Genomic DNA, 21,349 nt, shown 5'->3' with positions numbered 1-21,349 from the left:
GGGAGGAAAGAGGAAAGAAAAAAAACTCATGAATTGATAAAGAGAAAATAGGTTGAATTTATAACTCATACTATTCAACAACAGATTTTTCATAAATAATAGATTATTCATAAATAGAAAATCGGTTAAATAGCTTTTATATTTTTTTACCACCTCATCTACACATGTCTCTTACTCAATAAAATTTTTTAGAAGTTATCTATCATATCAAAAAAAAAAAATTTCAAATAGACCAAACTAATGAAAATTTCGTTGGAAACGCTTTGAAAATTCAACCTATTATATGGGCAAATGGTTATTATTACCCAGGGCTCTCCCCGCAGAGACAATCATAATAACGTGGTAGTTGAGATATAGGACTTTTTGGATCCCTTTTAAATCGTTATTATTATTTTTCCTTTTTTTTTAGTGGTACTTTTAAATCCTATACACTATTTGAATGTAATTTGACACGTCAATCATTAGGCATTTGTGCGGAAGCGCTTCCTTCTGGCAGCTGAGGTCTCAAATTGCACACGTATTTGTAGATTTTTTAAAAAATAAATAAATAATATTGTATATTGTATATATAATTGTAAATTTCATTTAAATTTTGTAACCATCTAATATAAAACAATTAGTCTACCGACAGTATATTTATTTATTTTATAAATAAACATAGCTATCTTTTCAGAGGAGGATGCTAACAGAGTTCACATCGATCGAAAATTTTAAAAATATATAAATTTTTTAAATTATTTCACTCAGTAAATTAATTTATTAAATTAATTTTTTGAAATCGAACTTTCAACTTTAACAAATAACATTTAAACATTCAAATAAATTGAAAATTTGTACATAATTTAATGAGATATTCGTATGGATGGATAAATGCAACCATAAGGGTATGTCCAATTATTTAATCAAAAAGATATTGATATAGATGGGAAAATGAACTCTAGTAATATCAAATTAAATGAGCATGAAAGGATATGAGCTTTAATTTATTTTTGGTGTCCATTTTAGTTTACACATCCATAATAATTTGTATATTTATTTCAGGATATATATGTCTATGTGATTAGAAGTATTGATATACAATAATTATGTATGTATATTTAACTCCTAAAATAAAAAAAATATACATAGTTTTAATTTTCCATAATTAGGATAATATAAATGAACAAGAATATTTTTTTATTTTAGACCATTCAATTAGAAAATTCTGATAACTAAATCCGTTTGATGGATGACAAATTATTAATTAATTCAAGCAATAATTTCACGTTGAGAATAGTAAGTAAACAATGACATAATGACACATAACCAATAAATTGACGCAAATGGAGGAGTCGTGTGATTTAGAATGGGAACCTGCATGTGAAAGATGAGAATTTAATGGCTTGGGCTAACTAGTTCGGCTGCTCGAATAATGTTTTCCTACCTCCTACCTCCATTTATTACCATATGGATAGCTATTGGTATGAAAACAAGTTTTTCAATAATATGTACGTACAATTATTGTGGATGTTGGGCACTTGTCAGCTCCTGGGCTTTTAAAAAGCTGTTTGATGGTGAGTTTGACAAGGGTGAACGATTGTTGTGTTTGGACCATAAAAATTATAAAATTATCTTCTTCGATGCATTTTAAAAATTTTGTTGACCAGTGGATGCTGGGAAATTGTCGGCTACTGGGCTTTTGAAAAGCTGTTTGATGATGAGTACGAGTAGGGTGACTTAGTTTTAGCTAATAAATAGTTAGCTAATAAATAGAAAATGCAATGTTGGTGATGAGTAAGAGAAATAACTTGGTTGATGGATGGTGTGGGGGGCATGATGAAAAAGGAGCTTGGTCCAGTAGCCAAGCTTTATTTTTTTTCAGCCAAGATATTATATTATTATTATTATTATTATTATTTTACTTTTTCTACAGTTAAGTGTTTTCTTACTTTTTTTTTTTTTTAATAATCAAGTTATATTTTACTTTTCCAAATAACCAGGTCTTTTCTTAATTTTCCAATAGCCTAACTATTTTTTTTTTTTAATAGGGCTTTTTCAATAACCAACTTTTAATAGAATTTGATATTGCTTTTTAAACATTTGTGCTTAAAAATCTACTTTATATTTTGATGATTATTAGAACATATATTAATGCAAGAACAAATATGACAAAAACACCATATTTACAAATATTAGGGTACTCATTCCACCATCCATTGCTTCTAGATTATAACCTTTGCAGTTAGGTTCTTAATTTCATTTTTGTCATCCATTCCACTTTGCATAAAACGACATTCGACTTTCCATATTTTCGTTTTGTTTTTGTTAACTGGTTGCAGTATCATAGCAATTGAACTTTTCATTATCAAGTGTCCAAATAGAGTAGCAGTTGCATTTTCCTAGAAAGCAAAATAAGTACAGCTTAGATAGATTGGAAGTTGATTATGAGATTTTTATCCTTGTCTTCTTTCCACAAAAAACTTTCATCTTTTGAATTTTATTAGGTCTCCATTAATTTTGCCACTAGCACTTGACGAATGCATTATATGTATGCATTATTGTTGTCTTGAGATTTGAGGTTGCATTTGAGGTTTGATGTATGGCGTTTATATTTAAAATGGGCTGTCTGGTTGTAGATGAATATGACCAAATTCGGAGCTACTACTATTGTTGTAAATGACAAGGTTTTGTAAGTTATGTTGGAGCAATCCTACTTTTATAGGTATAAGGAGTTGTACCTATGAAGAATTCTGCAAAAAAAATACCAAGGACTCCAACGTTGATTTCTAGCTTTCAAAATTTTTTATTGCATTGTCCCAACATATTGCATTTTCAAATTTTAAGGGGTATGATTGATATATTTTTTAGTATTTTATATTTAAAACAGCTTAAGGGTATTTAAGTTATTTTACAAGGCCATGTAGATGAGAAAAAGTTTAATTCTGAAGGATGAATGGAAGTTAACACCAGGGAAAGATTTTAATATTTTTTAAACCTAAAGGACTAATTCCTAGTAACATTAAACCTGGGGGGCTGGTGTAATATTCCCCTTTCAATATTTTGCAATTTTGGTTTTCAACATTGAAAAGTACAGATTTAGTTGTTCAATTTTTCAATTTCTGATAGATTTAGTTCAATCTCTAATTTGGAAGAAACGAATGGCTAATGGCTTGCCCACATAGATGGGGTTTAGGGATGAAGTTTTTTATATTTGGATTGAGGGATGGGGTCACGTGACATATAAATGAATGGAGCTATTACTCATCTATTTCTCAAATTGGAAATTGGATTAATCTACAATAAATTTAAACATTGAAAGCCTAAATCATTATTTATAAAAATTGTGGATTTAAATTACAAATTTTGAAAATCAATATAATTAGTCCAAAGATATGTATCATAAAACCTTCTTACATATATGCCCAAGCAACAACCAATAACCCACAACAATAAAAGCTACTTCGTGGTACTAACATAATAATAATAACGATAATTAATAGTTATTAATGCAAAAATTAACAATCAAAGTTGTTCATCCTTATTCACCATTAATGAACATGTAATGGTTGAAAATAAAAAATGTAGTTAGAAAGTCTTTGGAGGCATTGGTGTGGCAACAGCGAAAGACCTTCCAAACGGTCTATTAAAAGATCTCTTTTTTTTTTTTTTTTCCTTTTTTTTTTTGAAAATTCTACTAAAAGAGATTTTAGATTTTACGTCAAAAACAAAAAATAAATAAAATAAATAAATAAACATGTAAAATTATTATTTCTTCTTACCTTGTATGACGGATTAAGCGTTTTTTACAAGCTTACATTATGGCTCAATAGGAAATAAAATAAATAGATAAATATATTATTTAGTGATAGAAAATATTCTAATTAGTATCCCTAATCTATTTAAATTTTGACAATTCAAATAAATTTGACTAAAGAATCCTAGTTATTTTGTAAGTTAAGTAGTTTAGATGTATCTTTTTTTTTTTAATCTAAATATTTACGAAATGATAAATATACCCCGATAAATTATTCGATAGGATGGGTTTATAATTGACGTGGTAGGACTGTTAAATTTAAAATTGTCAACTTATTAAGATTTAACACATCACCTATATATATCTATACATATATATATATATATATATATATCCATATAATCAATGTAAAATTGAGAATTTTTTAATAACAAATTAATCTTGCTTAATTATTGCATGTTTAACATATTCAATTTTCTTATAAAGAATTTTCACTCAAAAAAATATATATATTTTTTTTATAAAGAATACTTTTATTTTGATCTAAACATTTTGCTATTTAACCAAAAAAAAAAAAAATTATATCAAATTATATTTTGCATGCTTAAGGTACATGCTTTTTTTTTTTTTTTTTTTTGGGTATAATACTTAAACTTTTGTTATGATATACAATACCTATATGTCATATGTCAGGACCCGTTCAGAATTCTTTTCCCGGAACCCTAGACAAGCCCTGATCCCAGGGAAACCCTACCGGACCCTCCAACGAAAAATCCGACAGAGCCTCCCCTAAGAGATTTACTTACCACAAACTACCTGCACTGAAAACACACTTCTAAAAACATCCCCTTATTCCTCCCACATTACTACAAATTGGTCCCACAAATTTCAGCACTTCTCAAAAGCAACAACAGTCCAGTGCATAAATAAAACAGAAGTATCCCAATAGTATACAGAGCTTTAAGAAGTGCTAAACAACAGAAATACAACGAGGCTGAAAAGAAATAATACACTGAAATGAAAGAGTACAAAGATACTTCTCGAACACAACAGCAGCGGAAAACTTGGTTCGCTCCGGAAGAACGTCTACCACCGCTTGCACCTAAGGAACGGAATTGAAGAGTGTGAGATGCTAATCATCTCCGTGAGTAACCCGAACTACTGAACACCTTTTGCGATAATAAAAATAATAGTAATAGAAATTAAGGAATAGAACAAATACCAGCAATTAATAAATAAATAATAATAACTGTTGGAAAATAATAATTTCCCTCAAAACTCTCACCAATCGCTTCGTTTGAAATGTTCCCTTTTTAAAACCTTTTCGCAAAACCCAATGTGCATACCTCCCGAAAACCAAGGGATTAAATAATTTAATAAACAACAATTAAATAAATAAATACCCCAAATATAATTAAAATATAATAAATTATAGTAAATAATTTTGAACACCTTTGGGGTTTAAACCATTATTTGCAATTTACACCGACGCACCACACCATATACCGGTGATGCCCTCCGATACCCAGCGTCCCGAGCACCCACTGGCGGGGGGTTAAAGAGAGAAACCTGCAACGGTCACTTCGGCGTCCCGACAGTACCGCTGCTAAAACCATCAACCCGGCCAAGGAGGGGGGCGGCTGTGGCCAACAACAACTTGCCTGCCCACGGTCCAATGGCAACTCACGGGTGAAGTAAAAACCGTGCACTAAACCAGATAATAACCGCGCACTACCACGTGTCCATACACCATACACCAGAATACCAATATTGTATGAGTGCGTCTAAAAATAAACATAAGTAACCAACCGTACCGTTTTTCCAAAAACCACCGTGGGAAGTATACCAAATTTTCACAAAACACCATCCCACATATTTTTATTCAACAACCCAGTACGACTTGAAGTACGAGATGCAACCATAAAAATACAGCGGGCATAATTTATAAAATTAAAACCAATATTTTCGTAAAATATTTAACCCAATTATGCCCGGAAAATCAATTTTAAAAAACCACGTACAAATACTACCAAAATACACCTTACTCATGCATAATAAATAAATTAAACCATAATTAAACCACACCACATGAGGATAATTTAAATACCAATTAAATATACTTAATTGCCCAAAATAATTTTTTTGAAGGTGGGTCACTCACCTGGAGCACGCAAATCAACTAAGATCCTCCTCGGGATCAACTCCACTACTCGCGCGTGCACCTAAACAACCACAGTGCACAAACCAAAAATATTAATATTTTATTCGGGTAATTCCCAAACGGGTACCCAGGGAGCGAACAGCAAACGACATCTAAGGGTTACGAGTTATATACCGAATCGAAGTTCGCGTGATGAGGATCACAGATTCGGTCTTACTTTCCGGTGATCGGACCCGACGGGGTCGGAATCTCGCCGGAAAGCTTTTCGAGTTTCGGCTCCGCAATTCTCCCAAACCGTCGCGAATTGGCAGAAACGAAAGCCGGATTCGGGTTCAGGAGGTCGAGCACTGCGGACTGGAGCTGGCCGGAAAACTGGGTACTCGCCGGAACAGTAATTTCCGGCGAGCCGCCGCGGTCACCGGCAACTGTCGCCGGCGGCGGCGCGTGCAGTGGCCGTTGGTCGTGAAATTTTGCAGACTTGTAGATCTTGAGGAGAGCAACCCAACGGGACCGGCGGTGAGCAAAACGGAGGCCGGATAGCGGAGAAATCACCGTTTGAAGATTTCCGGCCCCTCGCCGGAAAATGCTCCGATCCCGGCGCGTCGGTGGTCCGATGGCCGTGATTTTTGGTGGGTCGGCCGAAATTGAGGAGAGGATCAAGGGTGTATGGCGTGTCTGGCCGGAAAATGGCCGGAAGTGGGTCGATTTGCGGTGGCCGGCGGTGGAGGGGTAAAACTCGTAGCCGATCTTCGGAGGTCCGATCCGGGCGCGTCCGGCTGCCGTTTGCCGTGAAATTTGGAGGATTTGCCGGAAATGAGGAGGACAAGCTTGCTGGCCGGCGCGTACACAGTAACTCGGCCGGAACAGTTGAAAACTTCCGATGGCCGGCGACTCTCTCTCTCTCTTTCTCTCTCCTCTCTCTCTTTCTCTCTCTTCCCCGAGAGTTTTAACAAATAAAAACCCCTGTGTGACACTGTTCATGCAACGTGGACCAATCAGAAGCTGACACGTGGTATTTCACTGTTCACCGACCCAAAAACATTAAAATAATACGGTATCCAGTAAACTTCAAACGTCCATAACTTTTTAACCGGATGTCCGTTTTGAGCGTGCCGCTAGTCTGTGAACTTGTATCGACGAGCACTTCACAACCATGCACGAGTCAAAGCTCATTTCCCCATAAACAAAAAGTCAACTCCGGCACCCCCTGGACAGTTTGGACCTCAACTTGTTTCGTCTATAACTTTCAAACCGTAGCTCCGTTTTCGACGTGCTACCAGTCTACGAACTCGTGGCATCGTGCACTTCGCCACGGTACCCTGGTCAACTCGAAATTCCCACCGAGTCAAAAAGTCAACTTTTTACCTCTTCGGTCAACAGTCAACGGTCAATCTCGGTCAACGTGCACGAATTCCGGTGCGATTTGGGACGGGGTGTTACATCATACGTGTATATATATATATATAGATTGTATGAGGAGGTATTATACAATATACATATTTACACTAGTTTCTGTTATGCAAAATAAATTTTCTACTATATGTTCTTCTGTTATACTTTTATTTTTGTTTTAAACATTTTATTTTGACATCTCTCTGCTTTAAAAAGAAATTAAATATGTTAAACATGCTAGAATTAAGCAAATTGATTTGTTAGTAAAAAAACTTACCAATAATAAATTGATGATGTGGATATATAAACAATGTGTTAAATTTTAACATTACTATTGTGGAAAAAACGGAGAATAGAATGGAGGATTTTCGAGAGGAAAGAACATTGTTAGAGCCAGTGAGTCCAACAGGGGAGTTCTTGAACAACTCAGTGTTATCCGTTTCAATTCTTGCTGTTTTGGAAATTGAGATTCCCATTACTATTGATATTTCGCAAGCTATGTCTTTGGTTTGTGGTGTTTTGCTTCCCATCAACCCACGTTTCTCTTCCATCATGATGTGCTTTTCCACTCCCTTTTCTTTTCTTCACTTCTTTCATTTTAATAAGATTATTATACAATTCATTTTTTTTTTTTGGGGGAGATTCATTATTTATTTATTTAGAATTGTATTACTGTTTATATACATATAAAAAAAATTATATATATATATATATATTTGAATCATGAGACTTGACCAATTTATTTAGAAAAAAAATAATAAAAAAAAGAGTAATATTTGCATTTTGACGTACTCTAAAATCACTTAATTTTGTTTTAAAAGCTTTAAAATTAATTTTACTATATTGATATCTTCATTTTCAAAATTGTTACAAATTAATCCAACTCAGTTAAAATTAAATGAGTTCATCAAATAGATATCGTGTGTGGTGCATGTGGCTTCCAAATATGATTTTTTTTATTTATTTTTCAGATTTTTCCATTTAAAATTTTCAAAAAAATTTAAGATCCCCAAAAATATATATATATATATATCTCATGTTCAAAAAAATTCTTCAAGCCCAAAAAACATTTGGTATTTTTACTGAGCTTTAGGAATTTCTTTTTATTGTCTGTTATTTTTTCTGGGCACTTGAAACTTTTTTAACCACATTGTAGTTTTTTAGACCCTTAGATTTTTTTTTTTTTTAACCATATGGTAATTGGGCTCTCAAAAATTTTTTTACCATGTGATATTTTTGGAATATATATATATTTTTTTATATCTCGGATTTTTTTTGAATATTTGGCATATTTTTCTAGCACCCAGAATTTTTTTAAGCATGTAATTTTTTTTTTTTTTTGTGCTCTTGGATTTTTTTGAACATTTAGTATTATTATCGAGCCCTCAAAAAAAAATTTTAAATATCAAGTATTTAAAAAAATATTTAAATATGAAACCACAATAAAGCTCAGATGGAACTTGTCAAAATTCAAACGCATAACTTTTGCATGCAGATGTGAGGGGTTGGTCGGCTCCTGCCATTCGATCCGCCCCCTTGGGTGTCAATCACAATAACTCGTTAGTTGAGATACACAGGACTTTTTGCATCGCTTTTAAATTGCAGTTATCTATACACTATCTGAATGTAATTTGACACATCCATCTTTGGGCCCTTGTGCGGAAGCGCTTCCTTCTGGCAGCTGAGGTCTCAAATTGCACACGTATATTATATATTGTAGATTTCTTAAATAAATAAATATTGTATATTGAAGACATAATTAAATTTCATTTATAATTTGCAACCATCTAATATAAAACAATTATTCTACTGACAGATTATTTATTTATTTTATAAATAAACATAACTAATTTTTGTTAGAGAATCCTAACAAAGTTGGTATTGAATAAACATAAAAATTTTAAAAAGTATATAAAACTTTTAAGTTGTTCCTCAATTAGGTTAATTTTTTATGATGAAACTCTCAACTTTAACAAAGGGTATCTAAGCACACAGATCGATTGATAATTTTTTCATAAATAAAAGAGATATTGATATGAATGGATAAATGAACATAAGGGTATATATCCAATTACTTAATCTAAGAGATATTGATATGGATGGGAAAATGAACTCCTAAGGGTAATGTCCAATTAAATTAGCATGAAAGTATATGAGCTTTATTTTTATTGTCCATATTAGTTTATCACACCCATGGTAATTTGTGTAGTTAATTCAGGATATATATCCTCATGTGGTTAGCAGTACTGATATACGATAATCATTATGTATATTTGACCCTCAAAACAAAACAGTATAAATATTTTCATTTTTTTCATAATTAGGACGGTATAAATGAATAAAAATGCTTTCTATTTCGGACCGTTAACTGAAAAATTCTGCTAATTAAATCAATTAGATGGATGACAAGGCATTAATTCATACTTGTTAGAATTTAATAACATAATTTCCACGTTGAGAATAGTAAGTAAACAATGATACAGAACCAATAAATTAATGCAAACGGCGGAATCGTGTGATTTAATGGCTTGGCCTAATTAGTTTTGCTGCTCAAATAATGTTTTCCTACCTCCTACCTTCATTTATTACCTTATGTATGTATAGCTGTCGGTATATAAACAAGTTTTTCAATAATATGTATGCACAATTGCTGTGTTTGGACCATAAAAAATATATAAATATATTTTTTTCGATGCATTTTAAAATTTTTGTTGACTAGTGGATGTTGGGAAATTGTTAGATATTGGCTTTTATAATATTCCATTCATTGATTAGAATCAAATGATTATGAAAAGTATACCTTATTTAGAACTGCCTCACTAAAAATACATATATATATATATATTATTCTAATATAATAGTTTATGTATATACAAATATATAGAATCAGTCTTATACGACATTCGATTTTAATATTAAATCCTTTTTTAATTAACTTTTAAATCATATTAAAAATTAAAAATTAAAAAATAATTAATAATTAAATATAAATTTATTAATATTTAAAATTTTATTTTAAAAAAATAAACCTGGTAAATGATAAATATGTTTTTAGCATCAAGCAATAGGTTGTAGTAAATATATATATATATATATATACATACTTATATGAATTATGAATAAGATCACCCACCATACTACTGTGCCTCGCACACCTCCCAAACAAAGTGCCTCCGTACTACAATGAATCGCAAGCCTGCCAAACCGATGCTCCAAATCGGCGATGAGGTGAAGGTGCAATGCCCCGCCGTCGACGATATACAGATGTACCCAGTAATATCGGAACAAGATGGGAATTCCCCTGGGCATAGACCTACAATTTCGCAATGCCCCGCCGTCGACGATATAGAGATGGACAGTGAAATTTCGGAACAAGATGGGAATTCCCCTGAGCACACCTCCCAAACAATGTGCCTCCGTACTACAATGAATCGCAGGGCTGCCAAACCGATGCTCCAAACTGGCGGTGCGGTGATGTTGCAATGCCCCGCCGTCGACGATATGCGGATCTACCACCGTATCTGCATATCGGAACATGGGAAGCCCCTTGAGCCTAAAGGTTCCATATCGTCGTCCGAACCTGCTAAATATGAAATTATAAGGAACCAAATGAAGCATCGGAACATGGATTTCACTCAATTCTACAGGGCTGTTACCACCAACGACATTGATTCCTTCCACCACCTTTCAACAAATCTTGATTTGGAGACTACTCTTTTCGAGCAACAAGCATCTCGAGAAGATACACTCCTTCATATTGCAGCAAGCTTAGGCGATGATCAGCTCGTTGAAGAGATCCTCAAGAAATTTCCGGAACTTGTTAAATTCACGAACTCAGCAGGCAATCTCCTCTCCATGTTGCTGCCAGTTCCGGGCACCTTGCCACACTCAAAATTTTGCTCGTCAATGGAGAAAAGGTAAATCTTTCTGACTCTTGTAGTCCTAGCACTAGTACTAGTAGTAATAATTTGCCGCTAATAAGAGTGGCGAATAATGAGAAAGAGACAGCCTTGCATTTGGCATTGAAGAATCGACACAAAGCGATCGCCCGAATGTTGTTTTACAAAGATCCAAAAGTGACACACGATGTGAACAGTGAAGGAAAATCTCCTCTGTATATGGCTGCTGAAGCTCGTTACATGGAGCTTTTTAAGGCCATGATGGAGCATCAAGATGGAAATAACCCTGATGATCTTATGAAACAAAAAATTCTCCATGTTTGCTTTGCTGGAAAGATTGGAGGTATGTACTCATAATTGTCCTGATCTGTTATTGTCTCTATTGATTTATATCTCTCTCTCTATATATATATATATAAAAATTTTGTTACAGTGTAGGGTATGCAACTTGATTTTTTTATTTTTTTATTTTTTGGGAAGGAGGTATACCGATGATAGATCATAATAACAGGGCGACTTATACATATATATATATATAGGAAATTAATTATCTCAGATTAAGTTTGTTTTGTAGCACCAGGTATTTTGGACATTTTATTGCTGAAGTGGAAATCTGCCTTTACATCGGTTGATGAAAGTGGGAGAAATCCTCTCTCCTATGCGGCACTAGTAGGTTATACGGAAGGAGTTAGACGTATACTAAATGAATTTAGAGAATCTTCATATGTAGCTGATGAAAAAGGCTTCTTTCCTATTCACATGGCATCTAGTAAAGGTCATATAGATATAATCAAAGAGTTTCTGCTGCATTGTCCCGATTCAATGGAGCTGAACAATAAGAAAAATCAGAATATTCTTCATCAAGCCTCAGAGAATGGAAGAGCCAAAGCAGTAAGATATATGCTAAAGAATCCTCGACTTCAAATTTTGGTAAATGAAAGAGATTGCGAAGGTAACACCCCTTTACACTTGGCCACAATGGGTAGTCATCCTAGGGTTGTTAGCATTTTGACATGGGATTCCAGAATTGACCTACAACTCATGAACAAAGAAGGAAAGACAGCTCTTGACGTTGCTCTGAGTTGTAGGGCCTGGATGCCCTCATTTCGTGAGGTATAATTCACTATCTATTCAATTCAACTCTTATGTAAGATGTACCAACCAACCTTTAGGACTTGATATATCGCTAAATACCCATTATAAAGTGAGAATAATGTTTTTAACAGATCAAAATTGTATATGTATATACTAACTTAATCTGCTACGTTGGACGAGAATGCCCAAATTATGTCCAAAATAGCAAAATTATGCAGACACATACACATGCAAAATTTAAATCCCTAAGGCCTTATATCCCACATAGCAAAATTATGAAGATGTACGCATACACATACAAAAATTAAGATCTTTAATGGCCTTTGATTGGACTTTTAAGTTTAGTCTAATCAAACAACCTTTATTAAACATGCATTCATCATCTTGTTTACTTACATATGCTAAAATCAGATTTTTGTTACACATGTAAAGCTCAATGATCAACCAAAAACATTTTTTTTTTCATGCATACTTATTTGCGAGAAAAAAAAAAATAAATAATGCCTGCTTTGCAGCGACTGACATGGCAAGCCTTGAGGCACGCCGATGCTCAGGGAGCTCAGAGAAAACAAGTGCAGACACAGACACCGTACACGGAATTTTACAAGGATAGAGTTAATACTCTTCTGTTAGTTGCAACGCTTATTGTCACCGTAACTTTCGCTGTCGGATTCTCTGTGCCAGGCAAAGATGATGACAGCTCGGAGCCAAGCCATGGAATAATGAGAAACGCAGTCTACAACAAGTTCATGTTTCATACATACATAATCAGCAACTACATAGCTTTTTATAGCTCCTCTACAGCTGCTGTTGCCATAATTTGGTCACAATTGGGTGATCTTAATTTGGCAATTATTTCCCTTAAATTCGCGGTAACATTGTTGGGGTTAGCTCTGACCATGGTCTCGATAGCATTCATGGCAGGAGTTCATCTGGTAGTGAGCAAAAACATAGGGCTTGCCATTTTTGTCTTAGTCATGGGCTTGATTGGCATCCTTGCTATATCAATGGTATTTGCTCCACTTTTTTTTCCCAAGTTCCTCACTTCATCGCATTACACGCTACATTTTATATTATCCCTTCCATTTGTTGGTAATAGTTACAAGAAGTGATGTTGATGACAATGATAAAATCTAAACACTATGTTTGTAATATTGTACTCTTTAATGTAATTTCTTGTGTATTGTGGTGAGTTTTCACTATATATAATCGTTTTTCTTCAACTACAATGGGTTTATACCAAGGGTCATTTATCATTTCCATTTGGGCTTGGGCCATTGAAATTCATCGATTGAAGGAAAAGTATATGGTATAATTTAGACAAATTATCCAAAAAGGAAAAACTTACATAGATTAATATTTATTTTGTTTTTGTTAAAGACATTGAAAATATTTTTAACAAAAAGAAAAAAAAAAGTTACTGAAAATCTTCAAAAATTAAATAAAAAATATATATATACATATTTATTTTCTTTATGGTCACCTATACGTGCTAAACAAGCAAAAACACTAACTATATTTTAAAAGTACGTTATTTTCATCTTACTTAAGTTTTAATTGTAGGATTCAAGAGTAAGTGCATAATATACGGAATGCCATTCCTATATTTATTTTGCCAAACAAAGTAACAGCAAATGATACAGCTAGTTGCCTATTATTGCACATTCAATTCGTAAATAGCTCCCTTGTATTTTGATCATGACATCATTCAAAAAAATCACAGAATTTGATAAGTTATATTTGGAGGTAATCACGTTCTTCGTAATTTTTCCATTTATTGAGGATTGAATCCCTCCTGAGCAAACATTTTCCACCTATAAAAAGTTAAACAACTGGAATAACCAGTGGCGGACCCAATTTTTATTTATTTATTTATTTTTCCCTATGGGGCAACATACATAATGAATCATAGATTATTTTCTAATAAGTAGTTTGAAAAAAAATAATAATAACATAAGCAAAGATGCAACAAATTTAGTTTTAGGTAACTAAAGTACAACTAATTATGATATTCATTAAACCAAATTTTTTTTTAGACAAGAAATGATTAAAAGGCTAACAAGTCTTTTTTTGGGGCAAATATATGTTTGATCAGATGCTTTAATGATCATGAAATGTTTGTTTTAACTGTAAACTATTATTTCAAATTTAAAATAAATTTAAATATGTACAGCTAATTAAAAAATAAATTAACAATGAAAAAATAAAAATATATAATAAACCTTATATTGTTGAAAATGTATATATCTAATTTTAATTATAGATTTATTTGCTAATAATTAGTAGCTGATAATAATGTTATAACTAAGAAATTGCGAAAAAAAGATTATCATAAGTATAATAGAATTTTAGATAATTGTGATATGAAAGATATAAAAAGTAGATATTTACAATATATATATATATATATATTAAATAAATAAATGAGAAGATAATAAATATGCAAAAGATAATGAATATAAATGAAATAAAAAAACTAAAACCAAAAAATTAAATGAAAAAAAAGAATCACAATGAAAGTATTCTGGTGGCTTAGGTGTGGAGCATAAGTATAATAGATAGGGTAAATTGGTAAATGAAGTTAACAAATTCAACCAATCTGGTATCTCACTTTAGGTATGATCAAATAAACTTTCAATGCCATGATTATGTAACTTGAATTTTTTCCCTTTTAGTCAGAGTCAAATTTTTTATAACTTCTCTATTAACATTATTATAGAATTTGAAATTTTACTTTTTTGATCAGAATTAAATTCCTTACTAACCTATCCTTACTAACGTATATATTAGAATTTAATTAAACAAATATAATATATAAAGATAAGAGTTTTGTTTTATATGGTGATGTAGTCCACCATAAAATGAGCAACAACATACCTTCCCCAATGTGGGAAGACATGTATATTTTTACGAGATTGATCTTGGCATTTAATAAAGAATTTAGATAAATATATTATTTAAAAGGTGCAATGTCTAATATTAGTGTATAAATTATGACCTTAACTACAAATAACTTCTTATTGCTTATGCATAATTAGGTATACATATTCTAGAACCAAGATAATTTAATCATTTTTTTTTTCATATAAAAAAAATAACTTAGTTTTATGGAATATTTATTAATTATATGATATTTTTTGTTATTAATGTGATGTTAGGTGTATATGTACAATGGTGGACCCATCAAAACTTCCTTCCCCCCCCCCCCAAAAAAAAAAAAAAAAAAAAAAGGGGCAGACTCATTGGTTCAAAAGAAATTAAAAAGAAAAGAAAAATAACAAAACTAGTTTTGTTAGCAATTAATCAACCAATGTAAATTTTAAATAAGAAAAAATCTAAAATATAAATATCATAGATACACAAAAGATATATAATGACATCATGTACGAAAATATCTTCAATGATTTTTTATTTGAAATGTATTAATGCTTGGGTATTATAATTTTTTCAAACAACAGTGTCAATTTAAATTTGTTTTTTAATAAATTATGTTTAAAATTTAAAATGAAATAAATTAACAAACTTAAAGAAAGGAGGAAAGAGGAAAGAAAAAAAACTGATGAATTGATAAAAAGAGAATAGATTGAATTTATAACTCATACGATTTAACAGATTTTTCATAAATAGAAAATCAGTTAAATAGCTTTTATATTTTTTTACCACCTCATCTGAACATTTCTCTTACTCAATAAAATTTTTTAGAAGTTATCTATCTGTTTGAGATGGTAAAAAAAATTTTCAAATAAACCAAACTAATGAAAATTTCGTTGGAAACGCTTTAAAAATTCAACCTATTATATGGGCAAATAGTTATTATTACCCGGGGCTCTCCCCGCAGAGACAATCATAATAACGTGGTAGTTGAGATATAGGACTTTGTGGATCCCTTTTAAATCGTTATTATTATTTTTCCTTTTTTTTGAGGTGGTACTTTTAAATCGTATACACTATTTGAATGTAATTTGACGCGTCAATCATTAGGCATTTGTGCGGAAGTGCTTCCTTCTGGCAGCTGAGGTCTCAAATTGCACACGTATTTGTAGATTTTTAAAAAAATAAATAAATAATATTGTATATTGTATATATAATTATAAATTTCATTTAAATTTTGTAACCATCTAATATAAAACAATTATTCTACCGACAGTATATTTATTTATTTTATAAATAAACATAGCTAGTCTTTTCAGAGGAGGATGCTAACAGAGTTCACAACGATTGAAAATTTTAAAAATATATAAATTTTTTAAATTATTTCACTCATTAAATTAATTGATTAAATTAATTTTTTGAAATCGAACTTTCAACTTTAACAAATAACATTTAAACATTCAGATAAATTGAAAATTTTTATATAATTTAATGAGATATTCGTATGGATCGATAAATGCAACCATAAGGGTATATCCAATTATTTAATCAAAAAGATATTGATATAGATGGGAAAATGAACTCTAGTAATATCCAATTAAATTAGCATGAAAGTATGAGCTTTAATTTATTTTTGGTGTCCATATTAGTTTACACACCCATAATAATTTGTGTATTTATTTCAAGATATATATCTCTATGTGATTAAAAGTACTGATATACAATAATTATGTATGCATATTTAACTCCTAAAATAAAAATATATATATATATATATATATAGTGTCATTTTTCCATAATTAAGAAAATATAAATGAACAAGAATATTTTTTATTTTAGACCATTCAATTAGAAAATTCTGATAATTAAATCAGTTTGATGGATGACAAATTATTAATTAATTCAAACAATAATTTCACGTTGAGAATAGTAAGTAAACAATGACATAATGACACATAACCAATAAATTGACGCAAATGGAGGAGTCGTGTGATTTAGAATGGGAACCTGCATGTGAAAGATGAGAATTTAATGGCTTGGGCTAACTAGTTTGGCTGCTCAAATAATGTTTTCCTACCTCCTACCTCCATTTATTACCTTATGGATAGGGGGAATTTGGCCCAATACCTTCATAGGGACGAGGTTAATGGTTTTTGCCCTCTCATTTGATATCTTTTTTATTCTACCCCTTCAATTTTTTATAATCCCAAAATACCTTTATATCCAAATTAAATATTTTTATTCCTTTTTTTTTTCTATGTTTTTTTCTTTCCTTTCTTCATCTGACTTTTCTCTTCTCCTTACAATCAATATCTAGACCATTAGGAGCCCTCTGTTTCCTTTCGCATCGGCCGGATTGTAAGCTTGGAGACTATGCGTTTTGAAGGAGATGGTGAAGAGGCAACTCAGAGAGAAAACTGCAGGGTTTTAGAGAGCCCTAGGAGTAGAAGCAGAAGCAACAGGTAGGCAACAGCGAAGTAGGAAAGCATGAGGCACATTTGATCAATCACTGGTAATCTTCTCCTCTCCATTTTCAAATTCTTAAGCTTTTCCCCAGACATTTTCTTACTCATTTCGCTAATAATGAAATAATTTTTTTTAAATAAATAATATATTTTAGATTGTTATAATTCAAGGCAGCGTAATTCACTGCTGCGAGAGGTGGGACTGAGGAACTACGCAAGCAATGTCTCTGAGTATAACACTGTTATTGGTTCTCTCACCGCGTAGAGAAGGTAGATTCTAATTTTGATTTTCTTTTTGTGGTTTTGGGATTTTTTTTTTTTTGGGAGAAATTGTGAAAGTTGTGTTCTTTTTTTTTTTTTTTTTTTTTTTTTTTTTAATAACGGTGGTGGTAGGCATTTCTTGCTGAGAGATGTGTATGATGATATGATGCTGGATGGAGTACAGCCAACTAGGGATACATTCCATTCTTTCATCGTTGGAACCATGAAAAGCTCTTGGTTGCAGGACGCTTTCTACTTTTCTGACCAAATGAAATCCATGGGTTTGGTCCCTGATGTATGTATGTATGTATGTATTTGTATATATATGCTTCTTTTTTTTTTTTTTTTCGTTTTTGTTTTTTTTTCACATGGATCTGCATTAATTCTTATCTGCAGACTATTAGATTCTTTCAAGATTGGAAATTTTGTATAAAGTTACTTTGTGTTTTTTTTTTCTTTTTTTTTTCCCTAGCTATTACAATGTATTGCTTTGTGTTATAGGTTACTTTATTCAACATTTTAGTTTCTTGATGTAGTGCAGATGAACTCTGTCACTGTTGACTCGAGGCCAAAGTGCTTGGTTGGTATTATTTTTTATGGTTACCCTTCTTATTCTAGAATGTATGCAGAAGAAACAAGTTACTACTTTTTCTCTAGGTGATTGATGAAATAGATGGAGCTCTTGGTGATGGCAAAGGTGCCGTGGAGGTTATTCTAAAGATGGTAATTGTGTGTTTTATATTATTATTATTTTTTTGGGTTTTGTGTGTTTTCCATTATTGAATGCTGTTTATTTATTAAATTCAATTGTCTGCACGCTTATTTGTGTTTTAATATAATTGTAGTTATAGTTATTTTATTACTATAATTGCTATTGGTGATTAAATATAACTGCTTTCGTTGTTATCAGTTATTGTTGTCATGTATAATTCTTGTTTTCCTTAATGTTTAATGCAAACTGTCAGTTATTGCATTTACTTCATTATCAACATGAGAATCATAAGGGAAATTTACTGTTTAAACTCCATGGTTGCACATTCTATACGTTAACAGAAACCTCCATTTCTACCGAGGGTAATATATTCAACTATGGTGGTTTTTATTTCCCAGTGCTCATTATATTTTTCACTTTTATTTTATATTGTTCATATAGGTTTCTGCAGATAAGAAGTCTAATACAGGGAAGGAGAATTTTCCAAATGAAGAAAATCATGAAAGTATATAGAAAGTTTATCATTCATATGGAGTTTCCTTTTCATGATTCCCTGGAAAATGGTACTTAGAAAGTTTATCATTCATATGGAGTTTCCTTTTCATGATTCTTTGCATGTAAACTAGATAGTATTTTTTGCTTATTGACAACTACTTGCTTTCTGCAAGGTTCATATATTTGTTCAACCAACAGTTAATCGTGTTGTTAGCACGTGATCCTTGACTATCATGGCTGATGTTTAATTGCTGTGACAATTTCAAGCCTTTCCATTTTTGATTTCATCTGTTTTATAGACATTTTAGATACTTTTTTGTTTTCATGATTTATGAAATTTCCTTAGAATTTCTGATATGAAATCAGTGAATGGAAATAGGATCTTTATATGGAAGACTTAATTATTTTGATTATCCAATTCAATCTTCGGGACAACATATCCACTTGCATACTTACTACTTACAAGACAGTTTGATAATGACTCGCTTTGTGATATTTTTCTTCCTTTGTTGATGTCTAGACCAATAATTCTACTCTTCACAGTTTGCATATAGCATTTATCGCATATGAGGACAGCTAAGGTCTTCAGTTCTCATTATATCTATTTAAAATTTTTTTGAGGGAATCCCTTATTTTATTAAATCATAGATGCTTTTTTGTCAAGTATTAAAAAAAGTTAGTTATTTTTTTAGGTTGAGATTTAAAACAAAATACTTTTGTAATTTTCCTTAATTATTTGCAATAATTATTTTCTTTGAAACTTATATGCTAAATATTGTAACTAAATGCAGATATTTCGTTTGATTGCATCCACGTATCAAATCTGTCTCTGTTTTAGTGGAGATGCCTCGTATGCTTTTAATGTTGTCACTAAAGTTTGGCATTATACCAATTGTGGTGCCGGTTGGTGTTCGAGATTTTGACATTGATGGAGAACATTGGGTCAATTCGGGATTGATACCAACAGAGGCTTTTGTAGGAGTTGTAATATTCTCTAGGAGCTGTAATATTCTCTAATTTTTATTCATAAAACACTTGTACAATTTCCTCCTGGTAATTCAGATTTTGTTTTTAGTTTTTGTACATGATTCTCGTGTCAATCTTATGTATAAGGATCCAATTTCATTATTAAATTCTCCATATTATTTGATATGTGGAAAAAGCAATAAATAAGAAGGAAGATAATTTAAATGGATGGTAATTGAGTTCTCAAATATTGGCTCTCTAGTTTCTGACCATTAGAACTTGTTTGAATGGTATGCATTGAAATGTAGTTAGTTTTAGATTGTAAAATGTGATTCCCAGCTTGCAAGCTTCTTCCAATCATTTTTACATGAACGGCTCCATGGTAGTATGTCCAAATGAGAGTTGTTAGGAGGGAATTAATTGTGCACTTGTGGAAACTATTTAAATAAATGGATATGAAAGTGTAAAATAAATGTAACAATTTCCTATTTCTCATCTACCCTCATTTTTCATTGACTGTCTCGAATAAAGTGGAAAATATTAAATCAATTTTTTTGATCATCTCTCATTTCTCATCTATCCTCATTAACTTCTATCCCTCTCTCTTACTCTCCCTGCTACCATATTAAATGAATACTGTGTGTCTTCCTCTCTCTTTCTCTTTTGTTGGTTACGTACCTTTCAGCCTTTCTTTGCATTGACGAACATTGCAGAAAATCCCAAAATCTCTTCAGCTCAGTTCACTCTCCCTGCATACCCCCAACCTTTTGTGATAACAAGAAGACTAAAAATCTTCATTGTGGAGCCCATACACTTCAAAAGGATGTAATTAAATTGTATGTTTCTGCAGATCAGAGTTAAAGATTACCTTGTATGTGGATATATATACATATATATATATATACATAATTTGGCTTTATGATACTTCTTTACATAATTTGTTTTGTCATTTATAATAATTTTTTTCCATCTTAATGTTTTGAAATCATGAACTCCCAATAGTAAACATAAATGGCTTAATAACTAAGCCAAAAAATAAATACAATATACTTCATATTAATTTTGTTAATTGATTTTACGAAAAAAATTTCCTAAAATATACTTTATGTATAGCTGATAGATAAAGTCAAAATCAAATAATGACTTAGCCTTAGCACAATACTAGCAGTGAGGAAAAAGTATGAATTGGTACGAACAAAGGGCGCGTTATAAACTATAAACAAAAATTAAATATAATATTATAAAAATGAATCAAAAATGTTTTGTTTGAATTCACAGAAAGGTGATATCGAGGTCAAA

The 21,349-nt window shown here is 31.5% G+C and overlaps 1 protein-coding gene and 1 long non-coding RNA gene across 2 annotated transcripts; both read left to right on the top strand.

The window, feature by feature from the left end:
- The first annotated feature begins 11,338 nt into the window (after positions 1-11,338).
- LOC132803488 (protein ACCELERATED CELL DEATH 6-like) lies at positions 11,339-13,451 on the top strand. Its single transcript, XM_060816654.1, has 3 exons — positions 11,339-11,528; positions 11,760-12,298; positions 12,796-13,451. The coding sequence occupies exons 1-3, from the start codon at positions 11,339-11,341 to the stop codon at positions 13,390-13,392; spliced, it is 1,326 nt and encodes a 441-aa protein (XP_060672637.1). The 3' UTR covers positions 13,393-13,451.
- Positions 13,452-17,476: 4,025 nt separating this feature from the next.
- LOC132803620 (uncharacterized) lies at positions 17,477-20,159 on the top strand. The gene is made up of 4 exons (XR_009638828.1): positions 17,477-17,663; positions 17,772-17,886; positions 18,010-19,152; positions 19,876-20,159. It is a non-coding gene; the product is annotated as an uncharacterized LOC132803620 (long non-coding RNA).
- Positions 20,160-21,349: the final 1,190 nt, after the last annotated feature.

Source organism: Ziziphus jujuba, chromosome 4 (assembly GCF_031755915.1).
Source record: "Ziziphus jujuba cultivar Dongzao chromosome 4, ASM3175591v1".
NCBI classification, from domain to species: Eukaryota; Viridiplantae; Streptophyta; class Magnoliopsida; order Rosales; family Rhamnaceae; genus Ziziphus; species Ziziphus jujuba.
Note: the sequence above shows the minus strand (reverse complement) of the source record. Positions and strands in the feature narration are given on the sequence as shown.